The 20,116-nt window shown below is 37.6% G+C and overlaps 1 protein-coding gene across 6 annotated transcripts in view; it reads left to right on the plus strand.

Moving 5' to 3' along the window:
* SMAD2 (SMAD family member 2) overlaps nucleotides 1-20,116 on the plus strand; it is an 85,143-nt gene that overhangs the window by 47,614 nt on the left and 17,413 nt on the right. For all 6 annotated transcript variants that reach the window (XM_039228816.1, XM_039228814.1, XM_039228817.1 and 3 more), the window contains 4 exons: nucleotides 4,852-4,941; nucleotides 6,000-6,193; nucleotides 7,274-7,408; nucleotides 10,245-10,319. In XM_039228816.1, the coding sequence (XP_039084747.1) occupies nucleotides 4,852-4,941; nucleotides 6,000-6,193; nucleotides 7,274-7,408; nucleotides 10,245-10,319 (494 nt within the window). The remainder of the gene's footprint in view (nucleotides 1-4,851; nucleotides 4,942-5,999; nucleotides 6,194-7,273; nucleotides 7,409-10,244; nucleotides 10,320-20,116) is intronic.

The following is a 20,116-nucleotide window of genomic DNA, read 5'->3' on the forward strand; positions in this document are numbered from 1 at the left end:
TTTGGCTTCTACTTCTTTTTTTTTTTTCTTTTAATTTTTTAATGTTTTTTTTAAAAATTATTTCTTGAGAGAGAGAGAGAGACAGCATGAGCAGGGGAGGGTCAGAGAGAGAGGGAGACACAGAATCTGAAGCAGGCTTCAGGCTCTGAGCTGTCAGCACAGAGCCCCACGCGGGGCTCAAATCCATGAACTGTGAGATCATGACCTGAATCGAAGCCAGACGCTTAACCAACTGAGCCACCCAGGTGCCCCACTTTTAATTTTTTTTAATGCTTATTTCGTTTTGAGAGACAGCAAGTGGGGGAGGGGCAGAGATAGAGAGGGAGAAAGAATCTGAAGTAGGCTCCAGGCTCCAAGCTGTCAGTACAGAGTCCGACATGGGGCTCAAACTCACGGACCATGAGATCGAGACCTGAGCCGAAGTCAGATGCTCAACCGCCCGAGCCACCCAGGCACCCCATTGGCTTCTGCTTCTGATGAGAAATTGTTACTCATATGTTCACATCTGTATATGTAGATTGTTCTACTCCAGCTGCTGTCAAAGCCAGATACTGTTTAAAGGTGGTAAAAACACATTTTATTCAGTAATCACAGTGGTAGGAGAAGAGCTGAGCTCAATTTTGATTTGCAGAGGTGACTGGGAGACTGGGGGAGTAGGGCAGGGGAGGGAGGTGGATTGAATAGAGGCTTGACCAGAGTTAGGGAACTGAAAAGTTAACCAAAAAAAAAAAAAAAAGAAAAGGGTAGGTGGGTTCGTTGGTCAGTGTCAATGTGAAGAGGCCATCTGTGTCAGCTAAATGGCTTTTCTCAAGTTAGGCTTCTACCCTCTCTTTGAGGGTAGCCTTGGTGACAGAGGCCCTGTCCTTTCTGATGACTGATTACATTTCAAAGGCATGGATTTCAGGTCCTTCTGAAAGACACTCCTGAGTTGTAGGAGTACATAATACATCTCAAAGAGACAGGAAAAGGATTGACTAGTGCAAGTTTTTAAAATAAATGCTCTAAAAAGGAAGCCAGGGGCCTATGGACAAGTGTTGGCTGGAACAAATGGTAAATTCTTTTGTCTGCCTTGACCTTTTCCAAACAGAAACTCCAAAGGCTCTGTGTCCTACAAGGGACTTGACCTCCTGCTCCTAGAAGCCCTGCTAGAGCTTAGCTAAGCGTCTTAAGTGCAGGAGCTGAGATGGAGTTCTTGTGCCAAGAGTTTTGCAATTCTCGTCATTTTGAAAATTTGCTTTGTTATCTTTTTAACATTTTGACAATAATGTGCCCAAGTGTGATTTTCTTTGTAGTTAAACTGTTTGTTCGTCACGGAATTTCTTAGAAGTATAGGTTTAATTTTTCACTGAAGTTGAAGATGTTTTAGCCGTTATTGTTTCAAATGGTTTTTCTGGTTGGTTCTTGCTGCCTCTCGGAACTGCACATGTTACTGAGGCTGTTCATTTTGTTATTCAGTCTTTTTCATTTTGCTGCTTCTGCTTTCATAATTTCTATTGCCTCGTCTTCAAATTGACTGACGCTTGTGTCTTCTCCAACCATCAGGTTCATTTTTTATTTCCAGTTTTGTAATTTGCAGTTCTAGAATTGCCGTTGATTCATTACTATAGTGTTCATCACCCAGCTGAGATTCCTGTCTTTTCATTACGTCTGTGAACATATTCATAGTAGTTACTTTAAAATCCTTGTCTCAGGATTTAGAGGATCTATTTCTTTCAGCTCTTCTTTCTCTTGACTAAGGAGTACATTTTCTTATTTCTTCATATGTTTAGTAATTTGTGCTTTTATACTGGATATTGGGATGTAATATTGTACAGACTAAATTTTGTTACCTTCTGAAGAGTTTTGATTTTTGTTCTAGCAGATAGGTTTGGTTGGCCGCAAAGTCTGAACTGCCTGCTTCTGATATAAAAGCAATAGTTGAGAGAGATTTTAGGACTTGGGGTTTTCAGACTTCCAAGTGCATGTTTTTGGCAGGCTGCATAGTCTCCCCATGTATGTAGTTGAGAAGCCAGTCGGGGATTTGGGCAGAGTTCATGCTCATATTTTGATTTCTTTTTTTCCCCCACGGCTTCTTCTTTACAGGATTTCCCCCCTTCTTTTTTCAGCCTCTCTGGCAGCCCTAGATCCATTCTCTGATCGTTTGTGTGAGTCAGTAAAATTGTGGTTTCCTGCATAAGGTCTAGTTGCCCTGCCTAGCTTAGCTCCCTTGGATATGGAGGCACATAAATGCATCTCATCCACTTTCCCTTCTTGCAAAGGTGGACTTTCCTTTCATTTGGTCCTTTTGGTTTCTCTCTACTATTTTCAAATGGTTGATTTTATGATATTTTGTTCAGAAGCTGTCATTTTTATCTGAAGGAAGGTTTGCCTAATTAAGACTTCTGTAGGCAGAACCTCTATTTTGTTTGTGTACTCTTTTGCTAATTGTATACAGTTTCCATTGAGAATTTATAATGTCTTTCAGAGTTTTGTACTCTTCTTTGTTAATGTTTTACTGGTTGGGGCTCCTGGGTAGCTCAGTCAGTTAAGCGTCTGACTTTAGCTCAGGTCATGATCTCACAGTTCGTGAGTTCGATTCCTGCATTGGACTCTGCTGACAGCTCAGAGCCTGGAGCCTGCTTCTGATTCTGTGTCTGCCTCTCTCTCTCTGCCACTCCTCTGCTTGTGCTCTCTCTCTCTCTCAAGAATAAATAAAACATTTTAAAAAAAGTTTTCCTGGTCATTCTTACTTATTTTGGTATATTTGTAGTAACTTTGAGCTTTTTATTGAGATTGCATCAGATAAGAAATTTGGCAGAATTGATGTCACTATGATGTTGTGTTCATTAATAGGAAGATACTTGGTATTCTCTTTGCTTAGTTTGCGTTTGTGTTCTTTAGTAATAATTAAAATGTTTCTTTGTGTAGCTTTGCCACATTTATACTTACATTTATTCCAGATGCTTCATGTATTTTGTTATAAATTGATTCTTTTAAAAAATACTTTTTCTTATATAAACAAGCAAGAATTTTACTAGCCAGAAGCAAATTTATTATTTTTAAGTAAACTTTCCAATTTTGGAGAGAGAGATTACAACAAACAGTAGAACTGAGGCTTGTATGAATATACCTTGTGAGGCAAGTTAGGAAGTGGCTGAGTTAGGCTTGGGATCTGGGTTGGCCTGCCTGTTGATTGATTGCATGTTCTGAACAAGGACCGGTGATCATTTTCTGATTTATTTCAAGCCTTGAATAAAAGCACAATTTAAGCTTTTCTCTCTTTTAGATTCTGGTTCTGTGTCAGTGTCAGAATTCCTTTAGTGAAATTGTCATTCTATTCTCATAAGAGCAGAATAGCCTCTCAATCTAATCTTTTGTTCATCATTCTCCTTGGATTATTTTCAAAGGCGTAAGCTGTATACTTTCCCTTCTGTGGTTTACATTCAGATTTCATTACACTCTAGAATGTAGGTGATTTTGTTATGATTTAAACTACATGGTGTTCTATGTTTTCAATAGATATTTGATAGATATAAGAACCATGTATGGTCATGGGTTTTATAGTCAGTACATCTTTGGGGAAAAAAAGATTTAAATTATTTTCTAGTTTCTTGACTTTTTCTGACTTTTCCTAAAAAACGTGAGAATGTGTAAAGTATCTTAAAAGGGTGGTGGGGAGTATCTAAAAATTTATTTGTAAAAGTTGTGGCCCCCAAGGCAGGGCCTGAAATGTGTCCTTTGCCCCTGGAGCCCTGCTGCATGGGGCGGGGTGTTTTTGGCCACAGGAAGACAGCACTTCTCACCATTGTCTTTTGAAATGTTGATTCACTTAGCTCATTAGCAGTGTGCACCTGGAGTTAATTGTTTGATTTTTATTTTCAACAATTGTTTTGAAACGATTCTTCCTCCTCTTTGGAAATTTTGATGATTTTGTAATATGAGAGAGATGGAGTTTGAGTTTTGATTCTGTAAAAGTACCACTTCTGACCTATTGACCAGTGAAGAGTTCCATTCCAGACTGCCTTTGAAGCTCTCCTTCCCCACCTCCCACAGATAAGAAGTTACTTTGAAATACATTGTGCTAGGGAAAATAGGGAAAAATTATCTCTGAGCTGCTGATGTTCTGGAAAGAGATGTGGAAGAAAAAGTTTGAGATCTTTCTGGCCTGTGTCTTTCAGGTGCATTGATTTTTTTTGAAAACTAGACACAGCAGATTTTTTATATTCATACTGCCGTTTAAGAATTTGGTACTTTGACATATCTTTAGTCCTCACAACAGGTTTTCAAAACTTTTAAGGTGGTATTATGCTCTATTAGAATAACGTCAAAATGCATTTCCTTCTCCTTTGTAGTAATAAGAGAGCAATAATAACTTCTGGTAAAACTGAATATGTGAGTTTCTCAGACAAATAATGTGAAAATATTAACTGTGAATATGTATCTAATTTAAGTGAAACTTTTCCTGTATTAAAAAGACCAGTTGACATCCATTTTTAGATAAGTTGTTAAACTAGATTGTAAAATAATGCACTGTTAGTAAGGCTAATGGCATAGGTATTAGACCTTTTGTTGTGAGTAGTGGAAATTGGAAAGGGCATTATAGGTATGATTTCATTAAGCTAGAGAGCATTGGTGTTCACATTTTTAAAACATAATCATAACTTATCTGGAGTCACATGTTCCATTTTATTGGCTTCCTTCATATAGAAAATATAGAAACCAGCACTAAAAGCCTGTGAAAAAGTGAAGCGATGTATATATTTTCTGGGTGAAGGAAGTATTCTGTACATTTCCCATGTTTTACATCATGGTATTTTGAATAACCATGCTTCCATGTTCACATCAATTTTTTGTTTTTCAATTTATGCACAGCACTTGCTCTGAAATTTGGGGACTGAGTACACCAAATACGATAGATCAGTGGGATACAGCAGGCCTTTACAGCTTCTCTGAACAAACCAGGTGAATATTCTGCCCTCTATGGAATCCTAGCAATCTTGGGGCGGGGGGGTTGTTTTGGAAGACCTGTAATGGGTTGCTCACTATCATTTTGCCTAGGATGTTTCCTTAATGTAAATAAGGCATGGCATTTAAAATACCTGCATGCCAGTATTAATGATATATATTAAATGTGTCAGCTGCTGTTTTGATCAATGAAATTCTAGTTTTGAATCTTCCTTAAATTACTGCATCCCCTAAAGAATAGGAACTTTGATAATAACTATATTCTCATTTGATTTTGAGATTAGATTATAATCTGTTGTTGGCCTAATATTCAAGTAGATACCTAACGAGTTTTTGCTAAATTTCTTGCTATCGTCTAAAACTCATCTTCTTTATACTAATAAGTACGTAGATATTTACCAAACCCCTTCTATCACAGTTTACGCGAGGCTAACTCATTTTTTATGTTCTCTTTTTTTAAAAGTCACCTTATTCTCTTTTTGAGCATATTGGTATTTGTCCATTTCATCTCATCATACTCATCACCATCTGCATATACGTGTGAGCTGTAGGAGTATACCTTGGTACTCAAAACAATCACAACTGGGTAATGAATTACATTGGTTTGAGTAAGTTACTTTACATCATTGTTGGTACTTAACCATTCTTCCCACTAGTTCCTTTTGTTGATAACTCAGTCACCTACAGTATTAATGCCCTTCAAAGCATCCCTAAATAAGAGTTTGATTTACTCAAGATAGAAGTTGACAAAAAGTTTTTTGAGCATACTCTTTGATCCTTTTTTAAAAAAATCAATTTCCTCCCGAGTGGTTAGCCATTCATTGACATCTGAGCCATTTATGTAGCATATTTATGAGAAACATCTGTAGTGCTGCTGCTTAATTTTATATTAGACCCATTAAATAGTACATTTTTCTTCCTTGTACTCACTAAAACTAACTAAATGTCTGTCATTCCTTTCTTTATGCTCTTGTTGTATTAATTTAGCCCAGTCAACTGCACCTACTTTTTTTTTTTTAAAGTTCCCACGTTTCTTTCCCCTTGCTTCTCGACAGGTCTCTGGATGGCCGCCTGCAAGTGTCTCATCGGAAAGGACTGCCGCATGTGATATACTGCCGATTGTGGCGCTGGCCTGACCTTCACAGTCACCATGAACTCAAAGCCATTGAAAACTGCGAATATGCTTTTAACCTTAAAAAGGATGAAGTATGTGTAAACCCTTACCACTACCAGAGAGTTGAGACACCAGGTAGAAAAATTAGATTCGTTTTCCTTGTTTTAAATTAAATACTTGAACTTAAGTAAAGTAGGCACTCCTATGTAATTGACCCTGGGAAATTTTGGTGCAGAATTCCAAGAAATTACCTGAAATTTAGTGTATTATTTGGTGATCATTAAAAATACTTTTTAAATGTTTCAAATATGGGAAAATAAACCTTTTGAGGGTAAGAGTTGTCAGTTTCTTGGGCTAGCATACTATTTGACCTCAAAATTACATATCCAAGAAATTCTTTTTTTTTTTTTTTGTAATGTAATATTTATTTTTGAGAGATTGTGTGTGCATCAGCGTGAGTAGGGAAGGGGCAGAGAGAGAGAGAGGGAGACAACAGAATCTGAAGAGGGCTCTAGTCTCTGAGCTGTCAGCACAGAGCCAACGCAGGGCTCAAACTCACGAACTACGAGATCATTACCTGAGCTGAAGTCAGATGCTTAACTGACTGCACCACCCAGACACCCCTATTCAGGAAATTCTAATCCCCAGATTCACAGTTTGGTTGGAACTAAACTGGTACACCTCTTTACACGTCTGCTGCCTGAGCTGTTTTCAGTCATTTTGTTCTTTTGGTATTTTTTTGAAGTACTTTAATTGCATCGTCTGTATCTAAGCACATTAGTGAAATCCGTAGCAAGACTTTTAGTTTACTTAGCTGTGTACTTGAAAATGTTTAAAAGGATATATAGCTCCTCGTTCCAGAAATGGTCTAAATCTGACTTCACAGATCTTTCCACAACTTTCTCCAACGGGGATATATGAACTCTTACGGTGATATAATATTACCGGAATATCCTTGTTCCTCAGAGTATGAGATAAATTGAAACATGGACATTTAGATTCTGGACCACATGGCAAATTAAAACCAATCAGATTTGTCAGTTTCTCAAGAACTAGTATAATGCCAAATTGATGTACCCTAAATTCTAAAAACTAAGCAGACTAATTCCTTTTTTATGTGTGTGAAATTTTTTCATAAAGGTCTGGTCTGTCGTGCTTCCCTGGTGCCCATCCCGTACCCTTTGCCATTAACTCGGGTTCCTTTTCCTCTTTCAGTTTTGCCTCCGGTGTTAGTGCCGCGGCACACTGAGATCCTGACCGAGCTGCCTCCTCTGGAAGATTACACCCACTCCATTCCAGAAAACACTAATTTCCCAGCGGGGATTGAGCCACAGAGTAATTACATCCCAGGTACGTTCACCTTCTGCATCCCCTAAAAATCGGGATAGATAACAAATTTTGTTCAAACATTCAAGTATTATTAAATTGTGATTTGACTTTAAAAAAATGCTTTTGGGTTTTGAATAGAAACATCTACTTTGTTGGTTGATTATTTTGTGAAATGTATGAGCCTCATACTTTAAACACTTTTGTGTGGAGAAAAGTTTTACTTTATATTTCATTTTCTTTTGCAGTGGCTTTAATCAAAGTACTGTGAGAAGCAGAAAAGAAAAGATCTTAGTAAGTTTGTCTTAGTTGTTGAAGCTAAGAGAGATGCAGAATGTAAGCAAAATAACTGGTTCAGGAAAAAGGTATACCTGAAGCAGGTGTGACTGCAAATCACCCAAATAATCATTTTTATAGAGTTTGCTATTGTTCAAGAGAAATGTAATATGCCTTACAGGAGATACGATATTTGAGTTCCTACAGATGTAGCTACACTGCTGTACTACTGAAAATCATAAATCCTCTAATTTCTTTTTCATCTTGGCCTCAGTCACCTCTGCTGAGAAATGAATGAATTTAACTACATGGTCCTCAAATCCAGCTCAAATTACTGTATTATGTGATGTAGTAATACTCCACGATGCGTTTTTAGTTTTCACTGTTTTTAGGAGAGCTAGTATTTTCTAGCTTTTCTTACTTTCTTACTCTGTGTTTCCCATTTTTGTTTATTGCGGTTCCCCCCACCCCCCAGCAGAACTGAAAGGTACAATATTAGAATGAGGGTGGAGCTATACATCGGATATTTTAGTGTCTCACATTTTTTTTCTTCTTGTATAACATGTCTCCATTCCACTCTCATTTTGGACATCCAGCAGGAAATACATAAGGAACCTAGTTTCGGGTATATTTAAAAAAAGATTTCTTTAATATGTCTCATGGAATAATACTTCTTCATTGACAATTTTTAAAACATTAAAAAAGATTTTTTAAAAGTAGCTAATTTTAAAGGTAGAAAGTGTTTCCTGATTGTTTTAATGTGCATAATTTCTTTACGATTCTTTTGTTCCAAAGGAGGGTTTAAGACTGCTTTTTAGGTTGCTAGGAAACACACTTTTTGAGAAGTTAGGAGGGAAGGGCCTAGGGTGGGGTTGGGGGGAATGTGAAGACCAGCAGGGAAGGCAGGGATGAAACAGGTCACTTGCTAAGGAAAGACTTGGCTGGAAGTGGTTATGTGTGTGGAGAGTGGGGGGCGCATTTTAAGTCTTTGATGTAGGAATTCCTATTATTCAACAATACTAGGAAACCGGGACGTAAGCATACAGTCTTGTAAGACACCTACCCAGTAATTATTTGGAAGGCTGATAATCAAAATGGTTAGTGGTTTTTACTTGTGGAGATGCTTGGGTTTATTTTCCTTTCTTTCTTTGTTTAGATTGGTTTATTTTACAAAGCAGAAAATCAAAAGTGAATCACACCTATTTGCTTTTCTGAACAATGGGGCTTTACACAGCTCCAACTGACAGTGAAAGCTAAGGGTTCACATTTTGTTCCACTTCAAAGGAAATTTTAGTATTTTCTCCAAAATGGTAATAGCTTTGTTATTTATTATTTTATAGATAATAATGGAGAAAAGTAAAACAGGATAAGGTATTTAAAAGTTCAGTATTTCTTCCTGTTTAGACCTTTGAGACATAGACAGTTAAACTGGCAAAGCTTAAGTCTGTTTACTTTTATTAGCTTTAACCTTTAAGATAGTGCATATTGATGTCCATTATTCTTATTTTTGTGTTCTTTATTGCTTGAGTATTTGAAGATACTTTATTCTGAGAATTTCATCAATAGCACTTTTAGGGTATTGACACTTAATGAAGAGTTGAAACTTCAGTTCAAATTTACAGTTAGCTTGTTGAAGGGAGAGTGTAAAGGGTTAAACAAAGGAGCCCTTTAACCCACATTCTCTCCCTCTCCATTTTGATAATTACGTTATCCTGAATTGCTTATAACTATCCAGCCATGTAAATGTTGAACTGTTGATAGTCACTTAAACTTAGTTGGCCTCCTTAAAGTTATATTTGGTAAAATTATATAAATGTATTTATTTCATACAAAGCTTATTCAGCTCTTCAGATGCCTCCTGAATGTAAACATTTTGTTCATAAAGCATCTTGGAAATGACACATTAGAATCGTATTTTCTTATTTTCAGGGAGTATTTTACCTCAGGTTTGTGCAGTAGTCTCCACTGCTTGGATTTAAATTTCTGCTTCAGACACTCAGGATTTACTGGTTAGAAATTCCTGGAGAAATATACCTTTTAGTTGTAATTCAAGCTAGATCAGTCCTGAACCATGTTACTGTATCTTGCCCCATTGAACCCAATGTGAAGCCCATTATTACTTTGTAATCTGAAATTTCATGTGTGTGGTATGTTGTGTGTTACATCCTTTAATCAGCTCTTATGTATACCCATCCATGATGGCCACTAGTTTAAAAAAAAAAAATTGTAGGTACTAATGTCTTTGAAGCATGCTGATTCAGTACCCAGGTGTCTTTGAAGTTCTGTTTTTGGCTCTTGCCCCAGAAAATATCCATATGGGAATGAGCCAGATATGTAAATAATAGCTGAGAAAATATGCCTCAAGAGCTTGATCGTATTACAAGTAGGCATTAAGGATTCACCTATAAAATTTGGATCAAAACCTGAATTTTCAGCCCTTAGTACCAAATAATAGCCTTTCATAATCATGTTATATAATATTTGTATGTATTATTCAGAGTGACTCTTCGGTTATCTTTGGTAGCAGGACAAAGGTGGTGAGATGAGATTGCAACTGTGCTTGATTTGTTCTGAACTTTTGTAGAAACGCCACCTCCTGGATATATCAGTGAGGATGGAGAAACAAGTGATCAACAGTTGAACCAAAGTATGGATACAGGTAAAACTTACCTTTCAAAATTCCTCAACAGCGAGATAATACATTTTTGCCTTATTTGGAATCCACAAGAATTATTTATAACTTTTTTTTAATGTTTGTTTATTTTTGAGAGAGAGAGAATGAGTAGGGGAGGGGCAGAGACAGGGGGAGAGAGAATCTGAAGTAGGCTTCAGACTCTGAGCTGTCAGCACAGAGACTGATGCGGAGTTTGAACTCACGAACAGTGAGATCCTGACCTGAGCCAAAGTTGGAGACTTAGCCAACTGAGCCCCCCAGGCACCCCTAATTTATAACTCTTAAATTTAGAGAAGTTGGGATATGCATCCAAAAATGAATCTTCTATTTTGATATAATTGTATTTGAACCATTGAAGGGAGAGCCCTGTTGTCAATGAAAAATTAACACATGTTGTGCAGAATAATTGTTACAGGTTAGATTAAATGAAAATTTGAGAGGACTAAACTACTTTCCTTTTTAAGTATTCTGTACTTCTGTTTAAAGTTTTAGTTACCCAGTGAAAAAAATGTGTTTGTGGTGAAAAGCCATAATGAACCCAGTAACAGATTTTCTGAGGAATTTGCAGGTGAGGGATGAGGATCAGCTTTTCAGTGCTTTTTTTTTAATGTTTATTTATTTTTGAGACGGGAAGAGAGAGAGAGAGCATGAGTGGGGGAGGGGCAGAGTGAGGGAGACACAGAATCCAAAGAGGCTCCAGGCTCTGAGCTTTCAGCACAAAGCCTGACATGGGGCTTGTGCTCACGAACCCAACCGGGAGATCATGACCAGAGCCGAAGTCAGATGCTTAACTGATTGAGCCACCCAGGCACCCCATCGTACTCCTTTAACTTAAGAGTGAGTTCTGCATGATAGTAAATGGTTTACACAAAATACCTTGTACCTGAGCAGATTCAATGAATTCCTAATTTTTAGCTATCCACTCCAGATACAGTGGAGAAAAAGTTTTAGTGTGTAATAAATGTTATGTGTCAAAGCCTTAAAACAGTTCTTCTGTAATAAAATGTATAAGCCATCAGAACGAATTAGGTTGCAGGTGAAGTAGTTGTGTTGACATGGTGATTGTCTGGTGTCCTCTGTTTCTCCCTGTGTGCCATCTTAACGATTGGATGCTTTAGTATCACAGCCTGTCAAATTACGCCATCAGCTTTTCTACACAGTTTATACTAAAGCATTCTGTAGTTATGATAATCTAAGTTATTTTTAAACAAATTAGCATTGGCGGGAGTGGGGGCCTGGGGCCTGGCTTTCACAATAATTCTGTTGTTTAAATCTTTCCATTATTTAGACTCCCAGATAAAGAAGCTTCTGCTATAGCAGATTATACTTGTAACTGTTCAGAGTAGTAGATAACCAAGAAATGCAGATAATGTAATGATCACTGGGAATAACAGTACATCTTAATGCACATACCTTGCTGCAAATGATATTTGGCTTTCCAAATACATCTTCCTAATACGCCTGTATGCCAAAGATCTGTATTCTTGAACCAGTCGTGTTCCTTTTTGCCCCATCATGGACAACTGCCACTCTGACATTTAAAAATGAATGCCAGGAAAAGATGCTCAACATTATTAGTCATCAGGGAAATGCAAATCAAAACCACAGTACCATACCGCTTCACCCCACTGCTTTGGCTATACTCATAAAAAGATGACGGCACGGACAAGTTGGAGTCTTCATTTGTTGCAGGTGGGAATGTAAAGTGGTTCAGTTGCTTTGGAAAAGTTTGTTGTTTTTTAAAAAGTTAAACATAGAGTAACAGTATGACCCAGCAATTTCACTCCTCGATGTGTAACCAAGAAAATTGAAGACACGTCCACACTAAACTTGTACACCAACGTTCACTTAAGTATTATCCATAGTAGTCCAAAAATGGAGGCAGCCCAATTGTCCGTCAAATGATGAATGGATAAATTAAATGAGGTATGTCTATGTGATGAAATATTATTCAACCATATAAAAGAATGACGTACTGATACGTGGTACAACAAAGATGAACCTTGAAACATTATATTGAGAGAAGCGACACACAGAAGGCCACAAGGATTCCAGTGAGTGCACAGATCTCTATTTGATCATAAGGCTGACACAGGGGAGGAGCAATGAGGTGGAGATGATCATTGGTTATGATAAAGGTCAAATTTGAGAAGGGGAGAATATGCGGAATCAACTACAGTGGATTCCGTGTTTTGGGGTCTTGCTTTGAACCTAAGCTAATATTTCTAATCCCGTTTCCGTGGGGAAATGTTGCCTTTTCCAAATGATACATGTCAGTTACTTCCTGTAATGACAGTGTGCATATTTGATTCATGAGGTGCTAAAAGTTGGTTTAACTACCAGGCTCCTACCCGCTATCTACTCCTCTCTCAGTGCTTGTAGTGAGTTCTGACTGGAGCAGGACCCCCATTTAGAGCAAAACTGAACCCTCTTTAAACTCTGGTTTTTTAGAATTGTGAGAGTTTTCTAGATACTTAATAGATTTCTAACTTACTTCTATTACGGTCCAAAATAACATGTATGATTTCAATCTTTAGAAATTTACTAACAACTGTTTTATGCCACAGTGTGGCTTCTTTGTGTAGATAAGAGTTCCATGTATAGTTGCAATGAATGTCTGTTCTGCACATGTCATGTTCTCTACATCACTTAGGGTATGCGTGATGGTGGTGTTTAGCTCTTCCTAATCCTCTTTCATTTTTTCCTGCTTGTACTGTCAGTCATGGAGAGGAGTGTTAATGTCTCCGACTTGGATTTTGGATTTGTCCTTCTCTTCCTTTATGCCTGTCTGTTTTTGCTTCATGTATTTTGAATCCCAGTCATTGCCAGGTACACATTTAGAATTATTATGTCCTCCTGATGAATTTGACCCTTGTTATAAAATGTGTCTCCTTTTAACATCACCATTTCTTATTCAGTGGTTGTATGGTCAGCTTTTCATCCTTTGGTTTGTATCTTTATGTTTAAAATGTGTCTCTTCTGGACAGCATTGTCTTTCCTACTCTATCAGTCTTTTTTTTTTAATTGGAATATTTAGTCTCTCTTTATTTCATGTAATTATTCCTATCATTGGGTCTGGATTACCAGTTTGCTGTTTCTTTTCTCTTTGTCCCATCCCTGTTTTTTGTTCCTCTATGTATAATTTGCCTGCCTTCTTTCACAGTCATCAAATATGTTTGTTTGAATCCATTCTGTTCACTCTCTTGACTTTTTAACAGCACTGCTTAGTAGTATTCTCAGAGTGTTCTAGTGATTACGATGTATATCCCAGTGTGATTACCTTCTCCTTAGATTGCTAAGTTGTGACATTTTACAGTTTCATGCGCAGCGTAAGCATTTTACAGCACTAATTCCATTCGCCAAACTCTGTTATTTGTGCTTCTATTGTCCTTTATTTTACTCCTATGTGTGTATAAACCCTGAAGTGTGTTATTTTTCCTTTAGACTTCGAGGTGGTGCTGGTGGTTTCTTTAAAGGGTTAAAAAATAACCTTTTGTGTTTACCTACATATTTACCATCTCTGCCCTTCCTTCCATCCCCTGGACATTTGTCCAGTCGTTTTGGCGCCATTTGTTGAAGAGATGTTTCTTTCTCTGTTGATTGACCTTGGCTTCTTTGTTGAAATTCAAATGATGTATAACAGGGCCTAACTTTTGGTTTGCTTTAAGCCAGTTCAGTGAATTCATTTCAGATTATCTATTTTTCAGTTTTACAGTTTCCAGTTTAAAGTCTATATCTGGTAATTCCAGTATTTGCTTCACATGTAGATCTGCTTCTGTTGACTTTTATCTTTGCATGAAGGGTCAGTTTTTCCTGCTACCTTGTATACCTCATGTTGGTTTTTAATTGGTCGCTGAAATAATGCTAGAGAGCCCTACCGATCGTATTCTCCTTGGAAAGCCTTCCGCTTTTCTCTCTGGTTGCCAAGTTAAGGAGCTGATCTTTTCCACACGATTAGGAGTTGAGTTGGATGGATGATGATTTGATGTTTTAATTAATGTCACATCACCACAAGCTTGAAGGTGGGGGCAGCCTCCTCCCTCAGCAGGTTTTCGGATAGGAGTGTGGCAAGGCTGCAGGGTCTCTCGCTGCTTTCCAGCCCTGCCCCGAACCCCTCGTGCTCCCCCGTACTCTGCTAACGGCCTGTGGGTTAGAATTGAGTTGGGAAGAGGACTACGTCCATGCTTGGGCTTTCAGACTCCACTTACCCATGCGTGGCCATTAAAATGTTTGTTGGTTTTTCTTTCGGCAAGCCCAGTCCTATGCATGTCTGTGTCCTGACTTGGTGGATGCTCTCAGCCATGAAAATGGTTCCTGCTCTCTGCTTACATAGGAAGACCTCATCCCCCTCTGCAAACTAGTGCACTTAAACTTCATAAACCAATCTCCAGCTTTTTGGTAACTCTAAAGGAAAATAGAATTTTGTGTGTGTTTCCAGTATTTTCTCACGGTTATTTTAGGAGTCAGGGTTTTCCTCCATCTTCTGTGTTCTAATTATAAGGGAAACCATGTTAGAAGTTATTAATAAAAACAAAAGCATCTTTATTCTCATCAACAGAATTTATGTTTGTTGAAAATTTAAAAATGCATAGAACATAATTTTTTGAGCTGGAATTGACAGATTACATGTCTTTTTTTTTCCTTTTTGCTTTAATATTTCAACCATTCTATGTCAAATGGAGAATATTTTACAGCTGAAATTATGCTGCAACATTTTGAATTCTATAAGTGGGTGTTCATTATAAAAAGTTAAAGAGCGGTTAAAAAAATAAGACATTCCATGTAATTTACATCATCTAGCAGTAATTATACTCTTAATTTTAAAAGGTTCAGTGTTTACCAAGAATAAAAATGAAAACAACATTGCAGTGAACATCATAGAAAAAGAGCTAGAAAGTGGCAGAAAAACGCACCTAGGATTCAGATTCTAGATACCTCATTCTTGACTACTGCACTGGACTTGTTTTGGCTGCTTTCATGACATGAGGAGAAATGAGATTCACTGCTGTGGGAGGGCTTGCTTGGTAATGAGGTAGGGCTAAGGTTGAAGGAGTACCCCATGATTCCCAGTTTCCCGAAGGGTTTGTGGAAGAGATTGGTCTGGATTCAGTAAATTAGGTTGTTTTTTTCAAAGCTTGCTTTTTAAGCATGTTTGGTGTAAAAACAAGAGTAGATAATTTCGGTTCTTCAGGGTTCTACTGTAATAGAAGAGCAAAGGCATTCAGGTGAAATCCCCGTAAGACCTCTTTAACTGTCCTTTTGTATGTGCCTTTTGAAAATAATTCTATTTTTATTGTTTCATGTGAGATCTGTTCATTTATGGTTGGCTAACATACTCAAAATTAGTACTATGTTTTTAGCCATTAATTTTGCTCAAGCAATCTAAACTAACACTTCTCAAAAAAATTATAAATCCTAAACATATAATTCATCTCATACCAAATGAATTCCATTTGGAGCAAACATTTAAATGTTAAAAATGAAACCCTATAATTATATTTTAGTACATGACAATGAGGAATTTTTTAAATAATCTGAACAAGTAATATGCAAGGTTTAAAACCATCAGAAAAAATATCAACCAATTTAAATAAATAAAATTTAAAATGTTACCGCCACACACCTGTGAGAATGGCCAAAATCCAAATACTGGTGACACCAAATGCCGAACGGAGAGGATGCGGAGCGTCAGGAATTCTCGTTCATGGCTGGTGGGAATGCAGAACGGTACTGCCCCTTTGGAAGACACATTTTGGCCACTTCTTCCAAAACTAAACATACTCTTACCATATGATCCAGCAGTCACACTCAGTGGTGTTTCCCAAAAGAGTTGAAAGTGGATGGACACACAGAAAGATGCATATGGACACACAGAAAGATGCATATGGACGTGGATAGTAGGTTTATTCATAATTGCCGGAACGTGGAAACAACTAAGATGTTCTTCAGTAGGTGAATGGATAAATAAACTGTGATATATCCAGAGAATGGAGTATTACACAGCACTAAAAAGCTATGAACTACCAAGTCACAAAAAGACATAGAGGAACCTTAAATGCACAATGCAAGTGAAAGAAGCCAAACTATAAAAGGCCACATACTTTATGATTGCAACTATGTGACATTCTGGAAAAGGGAAAACTGTAAAAACCAAACAATATGTGATATCCCAGGGGTTGGAGGCGAAGAAGAGGTGAATAGACAGAGCACAGGGGAGTTTTATTTTTGATGAGACTACATGGTGAATATATGTTGTATGCCTGTCAGAACCCATAGAATGGCCCAAGAATGAACCCTAGTTAGTGTAAACTGTGGGCTTTGACTCCCTCTCTCTCTGAACCTCCCCTGTTCACAGTGTCTCTCTCTCTCTCAGAAATAAATAAAATATTAAAAAATAAAAGTGGGGGCGCCTGGGTGGTTCAGTCGGTTGAGCGTTGACTTTGGCTCTGGTCATGATCTCACGGTTCGTGGATTTGAGCCCCGCGTTGGGCTCTGTGCTGACAGCTAGCTCAGAGCCTGGAGCCTGTTTCAGATTCTGTATCTACCTCTCTCTGACCCTCCCCTGGTCACGCTGTGTTTCTCTCAGAAATAAATAAAACATTAAAAAAATTTTTTTTAATAAACTGTGGGCTTTAGGTGATGTGTTGATGTGTTGGTGTCCTTGATTAGCAGCAAGTGGACCATCGTGGTGCTAGGTGCTCGCTGCAGAGGAGGTCGTTTGTGTATGTGTGTATGGGTATGTGGGAGTTCTTTGTACTTTCATTGTACTCACTTTTGCTGTGAACCTAAACCTGCTCTAAAAAGAAATGTCTGATTTTAAAACATTAATGTCACCTTGAAAGCTATGTCAAAAGAAACGAAAAACTCGGGTGAAATAGTTGCGAATGAATGACCAGTCTTAATAACCAATTTCAAATTTTAATTTTTTTAAAGTTTATTTATTTTGAGAGAGAGAGAGCACACCTGCGGGGGCTGGGGGAGGTGTAGAGACTGGGGAGAAAGAATTGCAAACAGGCTCCTTGCTGTCACTGCAGAACCCAGTGGTGGGGCTTGATCTCACAAACTGTGAGATTATGATCTGAACCAAAATCAAGAGTCAGATGGTTAAACCAACTGAGCCACCCAAATGCCCGATTTTGAAATTTAAAACTGCTTACGAATCAAGAAGTAAAAGATAGTAGGTAATAGAAAAATGGACAGAAGTACACAAATGTGCCATTTATAACAAAAAATAAAATATAGAGCAGCCTCTCTAACCCTATAAAATAGGCAGCTGTCAGAAGATGGTGACACAGTGTGAAGATACACTAGCTTGTAAGTTGTGGGACCAGTCATTTTGGGAGGTACTCTGACACTTATAAGAATGTAATATACATTCTTTTTGATCTAAAATTTCCTTATTGGAAAAGGTATCCTGCAACCATAGGCAAACTTGTATGCAGAGATACACAAGGATTCTTCTAGATGCTTCAGCATCTGGAAACCAGTGTCTGAACACTGAAGATACTCATTACTTCTCATTACTGGAAGTCGCAGACTTGTTGCGGTGTGCATATATGAGTATTTGGTTAATTATCAGTTAATATGCCTCTTTAAAAAAGTTTCTAAATTGTTAGCTTATTTTAACTCTTTAAAATTTTAGGAGTCATTATAATGAACCATTCTTTCTAAATCTGTTCACTTTTTATAAGTGACAGACAGGTATTTAATAGAGGAATCTATAGTTGAAAGATATGAATAATTGGGCAGTTGCTTCCATTTCTCATGGTAGCTTTGTTTATTTTATACCAGCTTCAGGAAATGGTGAGTTCTAGTTCATTGTTCTAAATATATTTTGACCTTTCTTAGTTGGACCTGTTGTGACTTGCCAACAGAGTTTTCAAACCGAAGTACAAAAAAAGAACTCAAGAACTTGATTTTTTTCAGGAAGATTGCTCTGCCTTCAAAAAATTAATTATCACCTGTTTTCTAGTTTTTGACTCCTCTGTTGTGTGGGGGTTGCCGTCTCACCTGTACTGCCTGGTACTTTGTCGAGGTTAGAATGGTGTGGGGGAGGGGAGGTCTGCGCAGGGCTGGGGTCTGACCTCTCTTATTCTGCATCTGCTCTGTTGCTGTGTTATTTGAAGTGTGGGGTCTGTGGGTCGTGCTTTTCAACATAACTTTCCCAAAACATGTATAGAAGATGATCAGAAAACAAAACGTATTCTGTAATTGTAATTATGTAGCAACGTTACAACAAGTGTGCTCTCAAATGCAATTGCATGGAATTGAGTGAAGTAGTCTCTGAATAACTGTTTTTTTCTTCTGTGTTTGTGTATTTTATGTAGTTGTGCCCCCTCTCCTTATTTTCTTGATTAGGTTTAACCTGTTTACATAAAACTGGAAGAAATGGATAATTGCTAAGAAAATATAACTTACCAAAACTGACTCACAGAAATAGAGCTATCTTAACAGTGAAGTTTCATAGAAGAAAAAGAGAAATGTCTTAGGGTAAACCCTAGAAAATTGTTAGCTACAAATAGTTTTACACAGGAATTCTATCAAACTACTAAAAATGCTTTATTACAACACTATGTAAATGTAAACTGTTCCAGAGCTTAAAAAAGACACAAAGCTTCTAGATTGTCTTCATGAGGCAGTGTAACATTGCACTTAGAACGTAAATCTGCAGACCAGTATTGTTTGAGATTATTGATGCAAAATGCTAAATAAGGAATTTTATCTTTCACCCCCAAGTCAACGCCCTGCGTAATGGGTAAATACTAGAAGTATTCCCTTAAGGTTAAGAGTAAGTCAGGACTATCCAACTCTCAAAACTGTTTTATCAAAGTGGGACACCCCCCAAAATGATTCATAAATTAAAACACATGAAAGTTTTTTTTTAAATTCTGCTTAATCAAAATTATGAAGAGTCGTAAGACAGATGACCAAATATTTGTAACCTGCATCATAAAAGGACTGATATCCCTAGTACATAAAGAGCCTTCTGTAAATCAGCGAGAGTGATCAGCACCACTGTAGAAACGTGAGCAAAAGAATAGACTGTTCACAGAAAGGAATACAGTGTAAAAAAGTTTAATAAAGCTGTTCCATGTCTTTATAAGAGAAATGCAAATTAGAAGTATACTTGTTAAGGGGTGCTTGGGTGGCTCAGGCAGTTAAGTGTCCTGACTTTGGTTCAGGTCATGATTTCACGGCATGAGTTTAAGCCCCGCATAGAGCCTGGAGCCTGCTTCTGATTCTCTCTCTCTCTCTCTCTCTCTCTCTCTCTCTTTCTCTCTCTCTCTCTCTCTCTGTCCCTCCCCTACTCGCACCCTGTCTCTCTCTCAAAAATAAACATAAGAAAAAAAATTTTTTTAAACTAGTTAAAACCCTGTTTTCACCTGTCAGTCGTAACACATAAGAATCCTCTCACTGTGTTGCCACTGGGAATGTAAACTGGTACAGTCTATATAGATGACAGTTTTGGCAAAATTGTGGATGTATAACCTTTGACCTGGAGGTTTCTCTTTTAAGAGAATGGTATGATTGAAAGTATGCAAAATGTACAAGGTCAGTCATTGTAATCTTGGTTCATAAAGCAAAAGATTGAAAATAGTCTTGAGTATCCATCAATACAGGATCATAATACACCATAACGTAAGGTTATGCAGCTTATATATATTTAGAGAGAGAGAGAAAGAAGGAGGAAGGGAGAGTGATAAATAAGGAAACATCAACATCCTTGGTAGAGTACAGTAGTATAAAAGCAAAGTTCAGAACTGTTACCATCTGTAGATAAA

Source organism: Hyaena hyaena, unplaced genomic scaffold, assembly GCF_003009895.1.
Source record: "Hyaena hyaena isolate Hyena2069 unplaced genomic scaffold, ASM300989v1 scaffold_33, whole genome shotgun sequence".
NCBI classification, from domain to species: Eukaryota; Metazoa; Chordata; class Mammalia; order Carnivora; family Hyaenidae; genus Hyaena; species Hyaena hyaena.